At 42.2% G+C, this 16,802-nt stretch overlaps 3 protein-coding genes across 4 annotated transcripts in view; 1 reads left to right on the top strand and 2 right to left on the bottom strand.

The window, feature by feature from the left end:
- The window catches only part of LOC109468864 (L-serine dehydratase/L-threonine deaminase-like), a 7,960-nt gene extending 4,355 nt beyond the window's left edge, over positions 1–3,605 (top strand). For both annotated transcript variants that reach the window (XM_019767233.1, XM_019767232.1), the window contains exons 6-9: positions 64–291; positions 1,425–1,549; positions 3,168–3,391; positions 3,539–3,605. In XM_019767233.1, coding sequence (XP_019622792.1) covers positions 64–291; positions 1,425–1,549; positions 3,168–3,361 — 547 coding nt within the window. In that variant the 3' untranslated portion in view covers positions 3,362–3,391; positions 3,539–3,605. The remainder of the gene's footprint in view (positions 1–63; positions 292–1,424; positions 1,550–3,167; positions 3,392–3,538) is intronic.
- Positions 3,606–6,137: 2,532 nt separating this feature from the next.
- On the bottom strand, positions 6,138–10,847 carry LOC109468539 (insulin-like growth factor-binding protein complex acid labile subunit). The gene is made up of 4 exons (XM_019766782.1): positions 10,752–10,847; positions 7,756–7,819; positions 6,374–7,630; positions 6,138–6,317 (listed from the first exon to the last, which is right to left on the bottom strand). The coding sequence occupies exons 3-4, from the start codon at positions 7,607–7,609 to the stop codon at positions 6,138–6,140; spliced, it is 1,416 nt and encodes a 471-aa protein (XP_019622341.1). The 5' UTR covers positions 7,610–7,630; positions 7,756–7,819; positions 10,752–10,847.
- Positions 10,848–11,107: 260 nt separating this feature from the next.
- LOC109468935 (probable tRNA (uracil-O(2)-)-methyltransferase) overlaps positions 11,108–16,802 on the bottom strand; it is a 10,011-nt gene continuing 4,316 nt past the window's right edge. The window contains exons 7-10 of the mRNA XM_019767315.1: positions 16,270–16,377; positions 15,328–15,399; positions 12,538–12,643; positions 11,108–12,158 (exon numbers count right to left, since the gene is read on the bottom strand). Of these exons, the coding sequence (XP_019622874.1) occupies positions 11,920–12,158; positions 12,538–12,643; positions 15,328–15,399; positions 16,270–16,377 (525 nt within the window). The 3' untranslated portion in view covers positions 11,108–11,919. The remainder of the gene's footprint in view (positions 12,159–12,537; positions 12,644–15,327; positions 15,400–16,269; positions 16,378–16,802) is intronic.

Here is a 16,802-nt window from a genome sequence, read left to right as displayed (position 1 = left end):
GGGGGGTTACTCTGTGTGTGGGGGGTATGAGTACACAGACATGACTGTGTGTTGTTGTTGCAGGGAAGGCCATGCCAGCCTGGTGCAGGAGTTGGCTGGAACTCTACAGGACAAGCCTGGAGCTATCATACTGTCTGTGGGGGGAGGGGGGCTGCTGTGCGGGGTCGTGGCGGGACTCCGCAAGGTCGGCTGGACGGACGTCCCGGTGGTCGCCATGGAAACCCAAGGTGCGGACAGCTTCAACGCAGCAGTGACTGCTGGGAAACTGGTGACCATTCCTGACATCACGAGGTCAGTAGACCGGCTGTTTTCATGCTTAGGCCACACCAATTTAATTTCTTGGTTAACGGATTTTTCTAGAAAAATAATGGAGCGGGCGGGCGAAAAAAAAAAAAAGAACAGGCCTAGGCATCCTATTATGGCCCAAAATGGTAGGATAGGAGCCATGAAGTCAACATACCAGACTGGTTCAAAATTTAAACAATGAATTTTGTACTTTTAATGATACCACTGCATTGAAAGATGGAATAACTGTAACAACTAGGAAGAAAAGATCTGTTCAGGGCAAAATATGAGCATTTTGCAGTTGATTCTGAATTTATTTTTATTTGCAAATCAGAAAAAAATGAACCGGGCGAATCCGTTAACCATAAATTAAATTGGTGTGGCCGTAGGCCTAGGGAAAAATGTTGTGTTTCCTGTTTCAGTACTGAAAAAAAATCAGGGTTGGTAGGTAAGGGATTATCTTTTTTTTCTCTTTTAGACTTTGGCGATCTTTAGTGATCCAATTTATACAAAAATATAGTTTAACAAAGTAAACCTTGCATGAGAACTTCAATGTTGGAAAACCAAATGTTTCATCACTCAGGTGTCAGATCATGGAGCTAGAAAAGGTCGATCAACTTGAAAAGTTTATGTCCCTTGCAGAGGTCCACCCAAAAAAAAGGTTAAAAGGTCAGCAGTTTTTTCTAGGGTCAGTCGGGAAACAGGAAACTTAAGATTTTTTCCAAGGCCTAAGTAAAAAGCCTGGTGTATTGGTTACGATTTTGCTACTTGAAGATCTCCCTGTAGATTACTGTCTGCTACAGTGTCACATTTCTCCAATTTGCTACAGTGTCACATTTCTCCAATTTGCTACAGTGTCACATTTCTCCAATTTGCTACAGTGTCACATTTCTCCAATTTGCTACAGTGTCACATTTCTCCAATTTGCTACACTGTCACATTTCTCCAATTTGCTACAGTGTCACATTTCTCCAATTTGCTACAGTATCACATTTCTCCAATTTGCTACAGTGTCACATTTCTCCAATTTGCTACAGTGTCACATTTCTCCAATTTGCTACACTGTCACATTTCTCCAATTTGCTACAGTGTCACATTTCTCCAATTTGCTACACTGTCACATTTCTTTAATTTGCTAGTGTTGCGAAGTGCCTGGGAGCCAAAACTGTTGCACAGGAGGCTTTTAACCTCAGCAAGCAGCACCCCATACACTCTGTTGTGGTGACTGATGAGGAGGCTGTAGAAGCTTGTGCAAAATTCCTAGGTCAGTATGGGAGCTATGGGGCCTTTGCTGAACGCTTTTTGTGTCATTTTTTCGAATATCTGATTTAAGTACACCATTTATTTTCTTTAGGTTGAATAATTATGTTCAACTTGAACTTTTATTAGCATGAAAGTTCAGAGTTGGTAAAATGCATTATGATGTACAAAATTTAAATAAAATAATTGTCTTCGTCAGAAGGACTATGAAATTGTCTCGCCGGAGTGTGGGGAACTGCGGATTTTGCGATATAACTCTAGAAGGCATGATTCGACGTCCATGATTTTTGGCAGGCATATTACCGCTGTTAAGGCCGAAGTCAAGTACAAGTTTTGGCTTCGTGGGGGGTCCGTGCGCCACGTTAGTGCACCTTTTGTGTTTGTGGCTTGTTAGCAAGATAACTCAAGTATTTGTAAAATGTTGATTATAATTCTTGGTGTGGTGCTTACTATTGTCGGGACCAAGGTTAAGTTTGTTACTGAGCTTCGTGGGGGGTTTCGTTGTGACTACAGGGGGCATTTTGTTAATTTTTCTTGTGAGCAGGATAACTTTTGTATGTGTGGATGGAAGTTAATGAAATTTGATAGGCTTATTACTGTCGTGGTCTCCAAGATTGAGTTCAAAGATGAGAGTCGTGGAGGTCGTTATGTCCCCGTAATAGGACCTTTTGTGTTTAGAAACCACCTACATCTGCTTGGAGACAGCCGACAGCTGGATATAGCGGGGGAACCCCATAATGGGATGGGATCAAATGACGTTACATTGAGGGATTGTACTATAACTTCAGCAGGGGGAGGATAGGTTGGACATATGTCAGGTTATTTTCTACGGCCACACCAAGTAATTGCTTATAATGGATGACGTCCACTGGAGACCTTAAATCTAATTACCTTAAATTTAAGGCAAGCGCGCAATAAAAACACGAAGGGCCGAAAAACGAGATGCCTAGATTTGGAATATACTAACTGTAGAAGTACAAATGTTAGGACACAAAGAACACAAGAAACAAGTCTTCTATTTGTCATAAAGGCAAATTAACAAAACAGCAGTAGTCACCCTGTTCTGATTCTTTCCTTTATAACATCTTCTCTTATTATATTTTGCGACGCTGTCGTGACACTTTCAACACAGTAAGAATTTCTTGAACGTTTTTTTTCCAGTAACAGTCCAAACTCAAATAACGTAGGGGGGGGGGCTAACACGGGTGACGACGCATCTGTATAATCTGCGGCGTTCAGGGTGTTCTGTACCATAAAAATAGTACAGAGATTCTTTTGTTCTTTAGACCAAATTGATTATTAAAAAGAGTGAAGAATACGCATGTTAATTTCTCTAGAACGATGTACCTCTGACGAAGACATGAGATCTCCGACCTCTAGTTTTTAATAAGAGTTTAATAAATAGATAACTTTTACAGTTTTTAGCTCATATTTAAGATGGTTTTATTGTTTGTAATGTATGAATGATTGCTTCTATGTTATGTTAACTATGCTGCCTATGTGTGACAGCTGTGAACTATCTAAGTATATTTTTAAATGTTGCGAATAAACCATTCTCTCTCTCTCTCAAAATTTCCGTGATTCTTTGGGTTGAACTTTTATGTTGAACCATTTGTCCCTAGACGATGAGCGCCTCCTAGTGGAGCCGGCGTGTGGTGCAGCCCTGGCAGCCGTGTACAGCCGGGTGATCTCCAGACTGCAGGACCAGGGCCGACTGCCAGGGGGCATCGCGTCGGTGGTGGTGGTGGTCTGTGGGGGGAACAACATCACTCTGCAGCAGCTGGACACGTGGAAAACTCAGCTCGGCCTCACGTGAGGCCGACACAAACACGATTTGCTGTCAGATTTTTAAGAGGGCCTGCATGGGGGGGTCACGACAACGCTGTACGTTGAATTCGGAAACCTCTTGATTACGCTTTACGATAAATTCCAAGTGACTACAACGCATTACGTAGAATTAAAACGCTCTACGGAAAAGAGCTTGCGGGCCCCCTTTTAACCCTTGTCCTGCGGAGCCCAACAATTGTTGTTTTGCACATACATTCACCATTTATATAGAACTCATGTATATGTAACATCTGTGTCCATAATATCACCAGGGTCCATAATATCGCCACCTTGAGAAAAAGTGTGCTTAAAGATATTTTTACTGCAACATACCCTAGGTATGTACATTTGAGGTGTGAAGGAGTACACATCAAAAGTATGTTGCAGTAAAGATATCTTAAAGCACACTGTTTCTCAAGGTGGCGATATTATGGACACGGATGTTACTATTTGGGGGTATTTCTCGGGCAGTGCATCACACTGCAGCGAAACGCAACAAATGCGGAAGTAACTATGCCACCGCAGGGCAAAAAAGATGTTGGACACGTGGAAGGCTCAACTCGGCCTTACATTTGTACGTGAGGCCGACACCAACTCGATGTGCTGTCAGATTTTTAACCTGTGTCACAATGAAATAGCTACCGATTCTCTATTGGAACCTTTAGATTTTAACTATGAAAATAACCAACAAATCTCAGGGCAGATAGCTAATATGTTAGTACATATGTCAATGATGATCTGTATGTGGGAAATACAGCTAAAAGATTTGATGTGTCTGTCTTTGTGGGTTTTCTTCAATCTTTAAGTTAGTTGTAATTAAACCTGCACCAAAATCATCCTTTAGTAACAACGCTGGAGTCACAGACTTGTAGTTCCCTTGAAATTTTATTCAGCCCATCTTTTCAACAACAAATGTAGCTGTGAATAGTACTAAATCTGCAGAAAGTTGAGCTCCTGTGTACAACTTTGGGGCAAGAAAACGTAGATGTTTTGTACTTATGTAAAACTTTTAGTAAACCAAGTTTTTTCACCCTAAAATTGTACATTTGAAGTATGAAGCTTCAAAGCAATAATACAGAAACAAGTGTTATTCTCTAACAGTGAACATTCATGTATATGAAATTTTCCAATTCTTTCCAACTTTCATTGCAATTACAGATCTAGAAATCACAAAGAAAAGAAAGTTCAACTTTTTTCCTTTTTTGTCATCTTGTAACTACATATATGATAATAATCCCCCATGTTCTCCTCAAAACATTAAAAGAGGATCCAACTATTACCATTAATGTTGTGGCAAAAATTTTCAAAATTTACTAGCAGCAAAATGAAGATTTTATAAATTGGTACATTACTTAGGATTCTGTAAGAATGGTTGAAATTTGGGGCTACTCATCAGAACATCACTGCTGCTGGTTATGTCTGAAAAGAGGGGGTATTTTGGGGGTAAAATGTAACACTTGTTCCTGGTGTACAATAAAGCTAAATGCTATAATAAAAGTTATAATATCAAATGTTAAGAGATACATCCTCTCATCACGTCAGTAAATATCAATGATTATCTATTCTGTATGTTAATCACTAAATATGTTAGTTTTCATCATCCTAAATGACAATGAAATATACTTTGACTTAAAGTGACCTAAAGAATCTAGATCTACATCACTATAATTGTAATAATTGATTGAATAATTAAGATATGATTAGAGTAGTTAGTAAATTTGTAACAAAATACAACTACTACAAGTCGAATATAAAAAGCAATGAACCAATTACACCTTTCACCATGAATGAAGATATGTTACATGCTTATTGATGATTAGGTATATTATTGGCATTAAATGATAATGATAATACTAACTAAAAACAGTTCTTAATGACATAAGTAAGAAGAATTTTACGCCAAAAAGCAGTTACTCAAGCAACTGGATATGATTTTGGATGATTTTGGAATCCATCCAAAACCAAATCCAGTTGCTTGAGTAACTGCTTTTTGGTGTATCGTATTACCTAGATGTCTTACTTTCATCGACGTAAGAAGAATTTTAGTATAACAATCATTGGTTACCCCTGATCATCTGTAGTTGTGTGAGATGGAAGAAAATACATTTTTGTGACCAACAATTAACTACATCAGTGATGTACAGGAACATCCTGTATACTACTTTCTGCATTTTACTTTGATATTGACATTTCAGTTTCTAAGTTCTGATACCTTCTCAGTAGGATGTACATAAAAATAAGTGTTTTACAGTGATATTCATACTCGAGGGACATTTTTCATCAATATTCAGCCATTTCAGTGCTCTTCCTGATACCACCTTATTATGATGTACATGACAATGAGTGTTCCCTTTCTTTACAGTTTTTTAAGGACTAAGAACTACATTTTGCAAGCAGCCAAACATTGTCATTTTCATACATGATAATCATCATATTTGTGGGACTGTGTACCACCCTTTCCCTACGGATTCAATAACAGGTGCAACTGTTGCAGCATCTTTAAGAATATCTTCAAATATTTTCATTTGTGGGACTCTGGTGGACTAACTTTCTCAACTAGTGAGAAAGTTGGTTGAAATGGATAACCTAATGGTGAGTTATTTCTTTGTGTTGTGACACCTGTATTAAACCTTGTAGCGCATTGTTTTAAGGTATGCCTTTAGGAGCACCTTTTTGTAAATGCGCGGAGACATGTGGTCCAACGCGTGCTGCGATCCGTACAAATCTTACGAAACTTCCTGCGGCATTTACTGCAAAACTTGCCACTACAGGAAGCCCTTCTCCAAAACTTTCTGGTGACGCACTTCTTCCAAAAGGTGCTGCAACTTGCTACAGGTTTGGGGGTAGAAGCTGGTGTAGGTTGGGGGGTAGAGGTTGGTGCAGGTTGAGGGGTAGAGGTTGGTGCAGGTTGGGTGGTAGAAGTTGGTGCTGCCAGAGATAAGGTCCTTACAGTGGAGGGAGCAGTTGTGGTCTCATTACAGATCATATCTTCAGGATTTACCCCAAAAAGCAAGTTTTTCCCTGCAAGGTTAGCGGGTCCGGCACAGTAGATACCGGATTCAAAATAATGTTCCCCTGTCATCAATAGCTTAAAGGGACGCATTTTGCAGTCACATTGCAAGGGGTTGTTACGAATTTGAACCCAAATTAAAACAGAGGCCAGTACTGGGAATATGTCAGCAGACAGGCTGGTCAGCTGATTGTGATCAAGGTGCAGCAGCAACAGGTGATCAAGGCCATCAAATATGGCAGCTGGAAGACTGGTCAACCGATTGTGACTGAGATTCAAGTCTACCAGATTACCAAGTCCCTCAAATATTCGAATTGGAAGATTGGTCAACTGATTCTGACTGAGAAACAATATCTGCAGATTACCAAGCCCCTCAAATATACCAGCTGGAAGACTGGTCAACTGATTCTGACTGAGAATCAATGTCTGCAGATTACCAAGCCCCTCAAATATTCCAACTGGAAGACTGGTCAACTGATTATAGGAAAGATACAAGGTTGTCAGATTACCAAGCCCCTCAAATATGTCAGTGTCAGCTGTGAGATTTGTCAAGGGATTCTGACTAAGATCCAACTGCCACAGATTGCCAAGACCCTCAAATATGCCAGCTGGTAGTTTGGACAACTGAATCTGATTAAGTACCAAAGTCAGCAAGTTACCAAGGCCCTCAAATGTGTCAGCTGCAAGACTGGTCAAGTGAGAAAGCCGCAATTCCTCCAGGTTACCAAGTCCCGCAAATATGCCAGTCGGAAGGCTTGACAACTGATTCTGATCAAGACGCAAACCCCGCAAGTTACCAAGGCCCTCAAATATGTCAGATGGAAGACTCGTCAACTGATTATTGTCGAGCTGCAACACCTCCAGGTTACCAAGGCCATCAAACATGTCAGCTGTGAGATTTGCCAACTGATTAACACTAAGATACAACCTTTTCAGATTACTAAGTCCCACAAATGTTCCATGATTGATAGTAGAGATCTGATTACTATAAAGGTGTAATGTTCGCAGGCTCCCATACCTTGAGAAATCAGACTGACTTAAGGTTGTGATTTCATTGACCCAAAGGTACAGGGTAGTGATGGTTGTCGGCAGGTCCTGAGGAACACTGCTGAGGCCTCTCCTGCCGCAGGAACAGCTTGATGATGAACAGCGGCAGCTGTGGGCTGCGGTCGGGCCAGCTTCCTTCAGGATGATCAGCAGCAGAACCAGCATCCTCCTCACCTGCATGTTGGAGGCTGTTTTTCTCCACTGCACAAAACAAGATGCATGTCTTTTATCAAACAGAAAAAGATATAACTTAACAAACAGACCCGCTTCTGTGAAAGAAAGTTAACGAAATAAATGAATGAGGGAGAGCTGAGACTTGCACCAACCTAAAAAGTGATCCTAAAGCCTCTGTTTGTTGCTGATTCACAGGACAAGTCCTGGACACGAGGCCTGCAAAATATGAGCGAGAGAATTAAAAGGAATGAACGAATGAATGATTTATTATCGTGTCTTGCAACTAAGCACCGCCCAGCCCATATGGGCTTATAAGACATCAACAAAGGAGACATCATAATACATACAAGCGCAGAGAGTGAAATCAAATGAAAAGTAACAAATGGTCAATAAATAATAGGTAATAGTGCGCATTGCACAGAGATTCAATTCAAATAAAACATAAAAGAAAATAATAATACATTCCGGCCAAACTTGGGAATAATTTAACAAAGGTGGTGGGCAGCATAATCAACTCAGTAGAAAAACAAATAGGTGGAAAAAGAGGAGAAAAAAAACAATAGTTACAGAAATCTAAAAGGAATTATTGGGATAAAAGTTTGTTAGAATACAATACTTTGGTAAATACAATAAAAACAAACATTTAAAAAATATCTCCGCTTATTTCTGAGTTGTTGTATCGTACTGTCACGAAATGAGCCGGGGTTGATCTCAAGGAACTCCGTTTTATGCCAGACTTCTGCCCTAGTACAGGCCACCGGACCTCTCTCTCTCCAGCCTGGACCCCTGACTGACTCACCCCAGCACCCACGCTCTGCCTTATGGGCTTACTGAAAACTATCCTATGTACTCCATCACACGTACAATAGCTGAGTCAATGCATCAAGATTGTAATAATTATGATACATTCAAGATAATGATTAGCATTGTCATAAAATACATATTATGAATACAGATCTCCAATTATTAATGAGTTATCATATTGTAAAATAGTTGAGTCCATGCATCAACATTAGATACATTCGAGATGATAATTACCAGAGATAAAGATCTTCAAGTCGGGACATTGTCATGAGTTTACAGACACACCAAACACTATCAACAAACCAAAAAACACAAAAGGTCCACTGCAGTAATGCAGGAAGGCCCAAACATGATCTTGGTCTTGCCTATTAAAACATCCTTTCACAGCATCTCCAGTTATAATGCTAAGAAACATACCAACAACCACAAAAAGTACACTGCAGTGACGTAGAAACCTGCCATAAGCCCATTTCTGAACTCGACCTTCTTGCTAAATTTAATCATCATCTATCAACAGAAACTTGAATTATCCTGTTTACAAAAAAAAAACCCACACACAAACGGTCTACTGCGGTGACGTAGAAACCCCCACAAGGCCTATTTTTGAACTTGACAAAACAGTAACCTGCCTGCCAACAGTAATGAGCATCCATCCTTGACATCATTAACAGGACTAAAAGGTTACAGTTTTAACGTTTGTATTGCAGTTATTAACTCAGAAACAAACTTTCTATGACAAGTAGAGCTGACGTTTGAATTTCACGAAACTTGATTCTAAACAGGACCCTTTTTACACTGAAAAAGGTTCATTTCGGTTACTGCTATAACTCAGGTGTTATTACCCGATACGGTGAGAAAAACACACCTGTCCTTGATACCTTGTTGCCCTGAGGGTTTACCTGTAGATGCTTTAGAATTTTACACCAATACTGATGCAAGTTGCTGATGTAATACTGTTAGCCTGGCAGCCAGACCATCGTAGGCTCCTCTACGGTGTTGTGAGTCTACTACCAGTAAAGCAATCCTAAGCAGACCTGTGGAGGCTGGTAACGAGGCTAGAAAGACTCTCTCGAAAGCATTTTACTAAAATGTCCATGAACCAAGGAAAGAAATTGATTTGGCCTGATATTTGACTGCAGGAGTCTAACATGTCACATGTGAGGTCGCCTTGCCTTGGGACATCCTTCATATATGGTCTGTTCTGATATAAATGGTTGAAGAATGGGGGCCCGCAACCCCTTTTCCATAGAGCATTATCGGCCATTTTAATTCTATGTAGAGCATAGACGGACCGCTCTACTTCAACGTAGAGCGTACTTGGCGCATTTTGCATAGAGCGTAATCCGCCGTTTTATTTTACGTAATGTGTTGTAGCTATCCGGAATTTATCGTAAAGCGTATTGAGGCATCTTGAATCCAGCGTAATACGTAACCAGCTTTCAAAATTTAGCGTAGAGCGTTGTCGGGTCCCCCCATGCAGGCCCTCAAGAAGGTGCATCTAAGGTCAGATGTGAGCTCACGCTGCCTAATGTCCTTCATGCCCACAGGTGATAATTATGTATAATTACTGTACCAGCCAGGTAAAGGTACGCTTGTATCATGTTGTTTGTGTCGCAGTTATGAACAAACTGTGCTTGTGAGAGAAACCTGGTCTTTGAATTTCACAGAACTCGATTACAAAACTTGTCCTTTGAGCTTTTTAAAAATGCTGAGTTGAACATGTATCAAGATACAATGTTATCAGAACAGCTCTAAAATGTTAAACTGTCACTAACTGGTCCGATTGATGGTAACTATTCATACAAACTATTTTTGATCCTTGATAGTCGATATCATTCACCAACCTTATCTGTTATGTAGTTCCTGTTGAATGTTTAAGGGCAGTGCAGATCACTTCACCCACTGTGAGGAACGGCTGGAGCGCCCACAGAGAAAACAATATTACTTTGTGTATCCAAGATTCATCAAATAGGCCACACTGTCTTAATTTCATGGATGACAGCCTCTGAAGACCCCCAAAGTAGTGCTCACAGGCGAATAAAAAAAATCCAGCCCAAAAAGAATGCAGCTAAACCACTGAGGAATACAAAGCTGGTCTTGTGAATTTGCAGTAGTATAGTACACAGCAACTTTAAAAACAATCCAGCAAAGTTTTGCAATCTCCACAATCTGTCCACATTGTAAATGAATAAGAATGTAGTGAACGCCCCTTGGCCGCCATTTTGGTGTGACGTAGGAATCAAATCTTGTCCTGCCAATTGTTAACAACTTTTTCCCCTGTAAAATGAACCAAAGACACGCCAATGATCATGTAGGATAGTTGAAAAACTTTACGAAGACTCACCAAAGTGTGGATGGTGGCAGATCTTGGCTCGTTAGTCTCAAAACTTCATTAAATGTCGGGAGTCCATCTTAAACTGTTCTTCCGTGTTGCGCAGTAGTGGTAGTGGTTGGACCAGGTATAACGAGTTTAGATGTGAGATTACACTGTGCAAGGACACTCCTATTGTGTTACTATTGCCTGCAGGCGATAATTATATATCATGACTGTACCGGCCAGGTAAAGGTTACTTCCGTAACATGTTGTTTGTGTCGCAGTCACAAACTGTGCTTGTCAGAGAAGACTAGTCTTTAAATTTCACAGAACTCGATTCTAAAAAATTACCATCAATTTGCACTTTTATTATGTAATGATTCTTCTCTTATGTAATGATGATGTTATCAGGACTTTTTATGCTACTAAAAAGTACCATACTGTAAGTACCAATATTAAAGCTGAACACAGTAACAGAAAAAGACAAACATGGATTAAGGCCAATCAAGTTTGATTCAGGGTTATCTTCTTTACCTGCCATGGCCAGATTATCTTAAGATGTGTTTTACAATCTACAGAAATGTACATTAGGTCCGATGATCCGGTTTTTGCATCAATTTGGCTCCCCAATGTTGTTCCGCTTCAAACCAGTACTGGTTCAGCCCTAAAAAGGTTTTCCGTGCCCTATGCAGAGAATATACTAGGGTTTGGTGCCCATGTCCATTTCCGTAGCCCTTGGTCGACACACAGTTGTGCAGGGCACTACAGCAGGGGGCTAGTCCACTGGTAGTGCTGTGTGTTTGACCTTCCCACACTCTTTCTCATATGTGCTGAGTGCTAAGCAGAGAAAGAAAGAAGTGTGTACCAATTTTAAAGTCTTTGGTATGACCTGGCCAGGGTTTGAACTCACGACCTCCCGGTTACAAAGCGAGCACTCTTAAGACTACCAATTGAGCTGTTGCACCGGTATGTCTTAACTACTTCCCTATTTTGTTCCTGTTCATGGTGCTTGTCGAAAAGAACTAGGGGATTTTCCACGTCACACTTCAAAGAAGCCATGTGACAAGCTTCACTGGATCAGTCTACTGAGGAAGACTAGAGTAACTGGTCAAAAGCTCTAGGTGAGAGAATTTGTGTTGGATCTAAAGTTTTAACTTTAAACATGTAACTACCAACACAGGTGAACTTTCATGATTGATTATTTCCCTATTTTGTTCCTGAGTTCTGCCTGTCCGTGTGCATAGTAACAGTTCTGCGCCAGTCTTGGGCAGCCGTCGGGATGGTGCAGATAAAACCAGCACAGACTGGTCTTCACACGCAGATCCCTGTCCGTCTTCTTCTTCTTCTTACCTCTCCTCCTATTGGTGGAGCCGGCAGATTTGTGGGCTCCTGCCTCCTCCAGCGACCAATCACGTAGCCTGACACTGTCACCTCTTACTGCAGCAAAATAAGTACAAACAGGCTTGTCAGGTTGTTACATGAAGTTTATAATGCACAAAATTATGCCTAGAACAACATGCATGTGTCTACCAGTTCTCTATTGGTTACAGGGTTAGGCAGCAGGGAGAAGGTTAACCTTTAGCACACTGAAGTAGCCGTTTGGTTACCCAGAGTTAGGCAGCAGGGAGAAGGTTAATCTTTAGCACACTGAAGTAGCTGTATAGCTACCAATTCTCTATGCTTCACCTTATTTGAGGATGACAAAAGAAGGAGTTCACACAAACATACTTTCTATTTGCAATCAACAGAAGTCAGGACAGAACCTGAAAAGAAAACAGTATACAATAATCTGATGTGACTTAAGAAAGTTACCCACAGATAAAGACTTGGTTCTTGTTCTTCAGCAGTGTCTTGAGGCCTCCACATTCACACTTGAGTTTCTGTAACGTCTCCTTGTCGAACATGGCCACGACTTCAGACATCTGTAGCGAGCCTGGAGGAAAAATAAGAATAAGAACTTGTGCAAGGAGCTTCTTTTTAAAGAAGTGGTTCAATGCAAGGCCTATACAACCACTTCTTGGCATTGAACTAGAAAGATGAGAGAAAACATGGCTATGTCAAGAGATGGCAGTGTATGTTTGATTTGAAAGCCTGTAGATTGTAGGTTGGTGGGAAACACTTGTCACTTGTTATAAGTTTGAGATTTAGTTTGCCTTGAATTTTACCTCCTTTGTTCCAGGTCCTGTTCCCTGCAGATGTGGCAGATTCTGTGTTCCCTGCAGATGTGGCAGATTCTGTGTTCCCTGCAGATGTGGCAGATTCTGTGTTCCCTGCAGATGTGGCAGATTCTGTGTACCCTGCAGATGTGACAGATTCTGTGTTCCCTGCAGATGTGGCAGATTCTGTGTTCCCTGCAGATGTGGCAGATTCCGTGTTCCCTGTGGCAGCTTCTGTGTTTCCTGTGGCAGATTCTCTGTTCCCTGCAGATGTGGCAGATTCTCTGTTCCCTGCAGATGTGGCAGATTCTGGAGCAGTGGCAAATTCTGTGCTCCCTGCAGATGTAGCAAATTCTGTGTTTCCTGTTGCTTGTTTGTTTATTTGTTTGTTGTTTCCAGGGTGTTGGTTCAGCAAGGCCAGACCGACTGTGTTCACAATCCTGTCCTTCAAACCTTCCTCCAAACGGTTACAGTTTCTCACCAACTCGACCTTTGACCTGGGCTGGAAACCATCCACCCACAATGCACTGCCACTTCCTGTGGGCCCGCCGACCTCTGACCTGCCCTGGTCGCAGGTCAGTTTGGCGTCTGCAGAGGGATCATCGCTTAACGCGTTTCCATTCCCAACTAGACATTCTGTTGTTGCACCTCTGATATCTGTTTGAGAGTTGTGAGGGTTTTTGGACTGTTCCCTTGGCCGACTGCTGATGAGTTCTGAGATCAGCTTGTCGATTTTGTGCGTCTCCTCTTCAGGGTAGACCCTGGTCCTGCCGATCTGGCAGATCTGGAACAGGAAAGAAACGGTTCATCACTTCATCACAGACATTATGTAGCCTAGAAGCCAGACTTGTCAGGACAAATCCTCAGATTAAAACTTACATAAAGTTGTCAGGACTTTCAGTTAGACTCAGCCCTGGTTAGCCCTGGAGCCGAGGAGCTGGCCTGTATACTGGCCCTGGCAACAGTCTGGCACCCAGGCTAGCCCTGGAGCTGAGGAGCTGGCCTGTATACTGGCCCTGGCAACAGTCTGGCACCCAGGCTAGCCCTGGAGCCGAGGAGCTGGCCTGTATACTAGCATCCCTGGCAACAGTCTGGCACCCAGGCTAGCCCTGGAGCTGAGGAGCTGGCCTGTATACTGGCCCTGGCAACAGTCTGGCACCCAGGCTAGCCCTGGAGCCGAGGAGCTGGCCTGTATACTGGCCCTGGCAAATGTCTGGCACCCAGGCTAGTACTAGAGCAGAGGAGCTACTGCTACTACTAGTGCTACTACTACTACATACAATGTATGTTCTACTAATACTACTGCTACTAACCCTCTTGGTGGAAGGGATCCTGAGACTGTCCTCCTCCACAGTGAAGCCACATGCCTCCCCGACAGAGCGAACATAGTCCAGGTAGTTCCTGTAGTGGCTGTTGGCCGTGTGCGTCCGGGCGAACTTGCCGTGGAAATCGTACGGGCAGCATGGAAGCACGAAGTACCGTGTGGTGTAGGATGACCTGTGGGAGGGAGGGGGGCCAGGTCTGGTTAACTCAACATTAGCAACACCATCTAAATTTGTTGGTTCCCTGGTTAATTTTTTTTCTGATTTGCGAAAAAAAAAACCCAAAATTTCAGCCTCTGAATCAACTCCCAAATGCTCATAATTTAGCCCCAACAGTTGAAGAAAGTCCCTTCTCTGTAGAGTTTTAGTTTTTCCATCTATCAATGCAGTGGTTTGATTAAGAGTTTGAAAGTTTACAGTCTCAAAAAGGCTATGGGACTACCTTTACCCTCCAAGTAGTGCAACAAACATGGATGACTACATTACTGTCTCACCTGGCAGCTATGACTGGTATCCATGGCGTCAGCTCATCGCTATGGTTACCAATCAGCCAATCATAGTCAGGAAACAGGCAGCTGTCGGATGGGGTGATTGGCTCTTCCTAGAGAACAACAAATAATACTAACTAATCAATAACATGTCAATAACTCATTAATAACTTAAACTCATCAACAAGAATGGTAACATAAGGATACATTTTTGGTGCATCAACTGGAGGAATAAAGGAGTTTTTGTGTCTGTTTGATTTGTAATTTTGTGGCGTCAGGCCAATAACTCATCAATGGTTTAATACATTGATAATAATGCTTGCCTTTGCAGCCAGAAAACATGCTGTTTTTGCTCTGTTTCTTCTTCTCCAAACACATAAGGTCAATGGCCTGGACCAGACGTCTGTCACTATGGTAAGTGGTGCTGTGTCAGACAACCTGTGGTGTTGGGTTACACTTGGAATACTGGACAGAGTTGGACTGTGTCACCATGAGTGTTTTTGAGTTTTTAAAAATAGAATTAGATTGTTGGGTGAGACAGTGTGAAAGTAAACATTATGTATTTCCTTTGCAAATGTTTAACCTTTCTAGTTTTACTTACAATTCCCGAGTGATGTGACGGGTAAGTTACTGTAGTTACCTGTAGCACCGTGTCTGGTCCGTAGATGTCCCAGGTTGTGCGTTTCCTCACATCTATCCCCTTACCAGGGTGCTGGAACAAAAACACATTCAGAAGTGAAGACTAAGTTTTACACGAACTGTACCAACACAGATGAACTTTCAAGCTAAACACATTCAGGTCAAGTTAACCTTCTCCCTGCTGCCTAACCCCATAACCCATACACATTTGGTGCCCAAAAGCTGCCTTTGCAGGCTGAGGGTTAACTAGCTTCGGGATTGTGGTTAACCTTCTCCCTGCTGCCTGACCCCATGAACAGTACAAGTCTGGGGCCAAACTGCTAAGGGTTAAATATCCTATAGTATAAACAGGAATTTGCTGCATTTTGATGAAGTAAAACACAAAGAAACTGTGGTGCGGGTAAAAGTTGTCTGGTTCAGGTAACTTACAGTAGTTGGTAACTTGGTTACAGTAGTTGCGGGAGGAACCAAGGTCAAAGGTAAAGTGCAGTTAGGCCACACTGACTTAAATTTATAGATGACATCCTCTGAAGACCCCCAAACTAGTGCGCGCGGGCGAATAAAAAAAAATTCCGGCCAAAAATAAAAATGCTACTAAACCACGGGAATACAAGGCTAGTATTGTGAATTCTCAGCAGTACATAGCAACATATACGACAAGCCGGCACATGTTGGCTTTTTGCGGAATTTATGAATCGGCACTGTACGTATATACTGAGTTCTTGAGTCGTGGAGCTCCGGTAGCCTGGGTGCCTGGCTCGATATTGTCGGTAACTACTATGGACTACTCAGGCCTAGAGCCAGGCCAGAGCCTCAGTGGACGTGATCTTTTTTTGTTTTTTTGAGAACAAGCGAAAATCAATGCGCGCGCGGATGTCATCCATAAAATTAAGTCAGTGTGGCCTTACATGGAGAAAAAGAGACTTTAGGACCCTTTCCTCACCCCTTCCTGAGCCAGGATGTAGACCAGCAGTCCGTTTCCACAGCCCAGATCCACAAAGGACTGTTTCTCCTCCAGTCCCAGCCTCATTCTCTCCTCCTCCCACACAAGCTAGACACAAACAAGAAAGTATGTTACAGTAGTATTGTATAGTAGTAATGTATAGTAGTTTACAGCATATTCTTAATACCCAAGAAGAACGGTGGCGGCACAGCGGGAGAAACTGAAGCAGGAGACAGACCCACATCACGTACTCTACCAACATGCTCCTGCGCCAAAAAGACTCAAATCCAGACACAGCTTCCTGCACTCAGTTGAGTCACTCAGTGGCAGCGCAGAGTCACGGAGGATGGCCATGTGGTCCCACCATCTCCAAGAAGCTCCACATAAGTTAACCTTCACCCCGAAGGAATCCCTCCCTCCAGGAGCGGAGGAGGCATGGCCAACTTGGGCATGTCTCAACAGGTTAAGAACAGGCACAGGAAGGTGCAGGACACTAATGCAGAAGTGGGGCCTTGTCCCAGACGGACAAACTG

The sequence above is a fragment of the Branchiostoma belcheri genome, unplaced genomic scaffold (assembly GCF_001625305.1).
Source record: "Branchiostoma belcheri isolate BF01 breed outbred unplaced genomic scaffold, Haploidv18h27 scaffold2, whole genome shotgun sequence".
Lineage (NCBI taxonomy): Eukaryota > Metazoa > Chordata > Leptocardii > Amphioxiformes > Branchiostomatidae > Branchiostoma > Branchiostoma belcheri.
The sequence above is the reverse complement of the archived record's forward strand: the minus strand, read 5'-3'. Positions and strand labels throughout refer to the sequence as shown.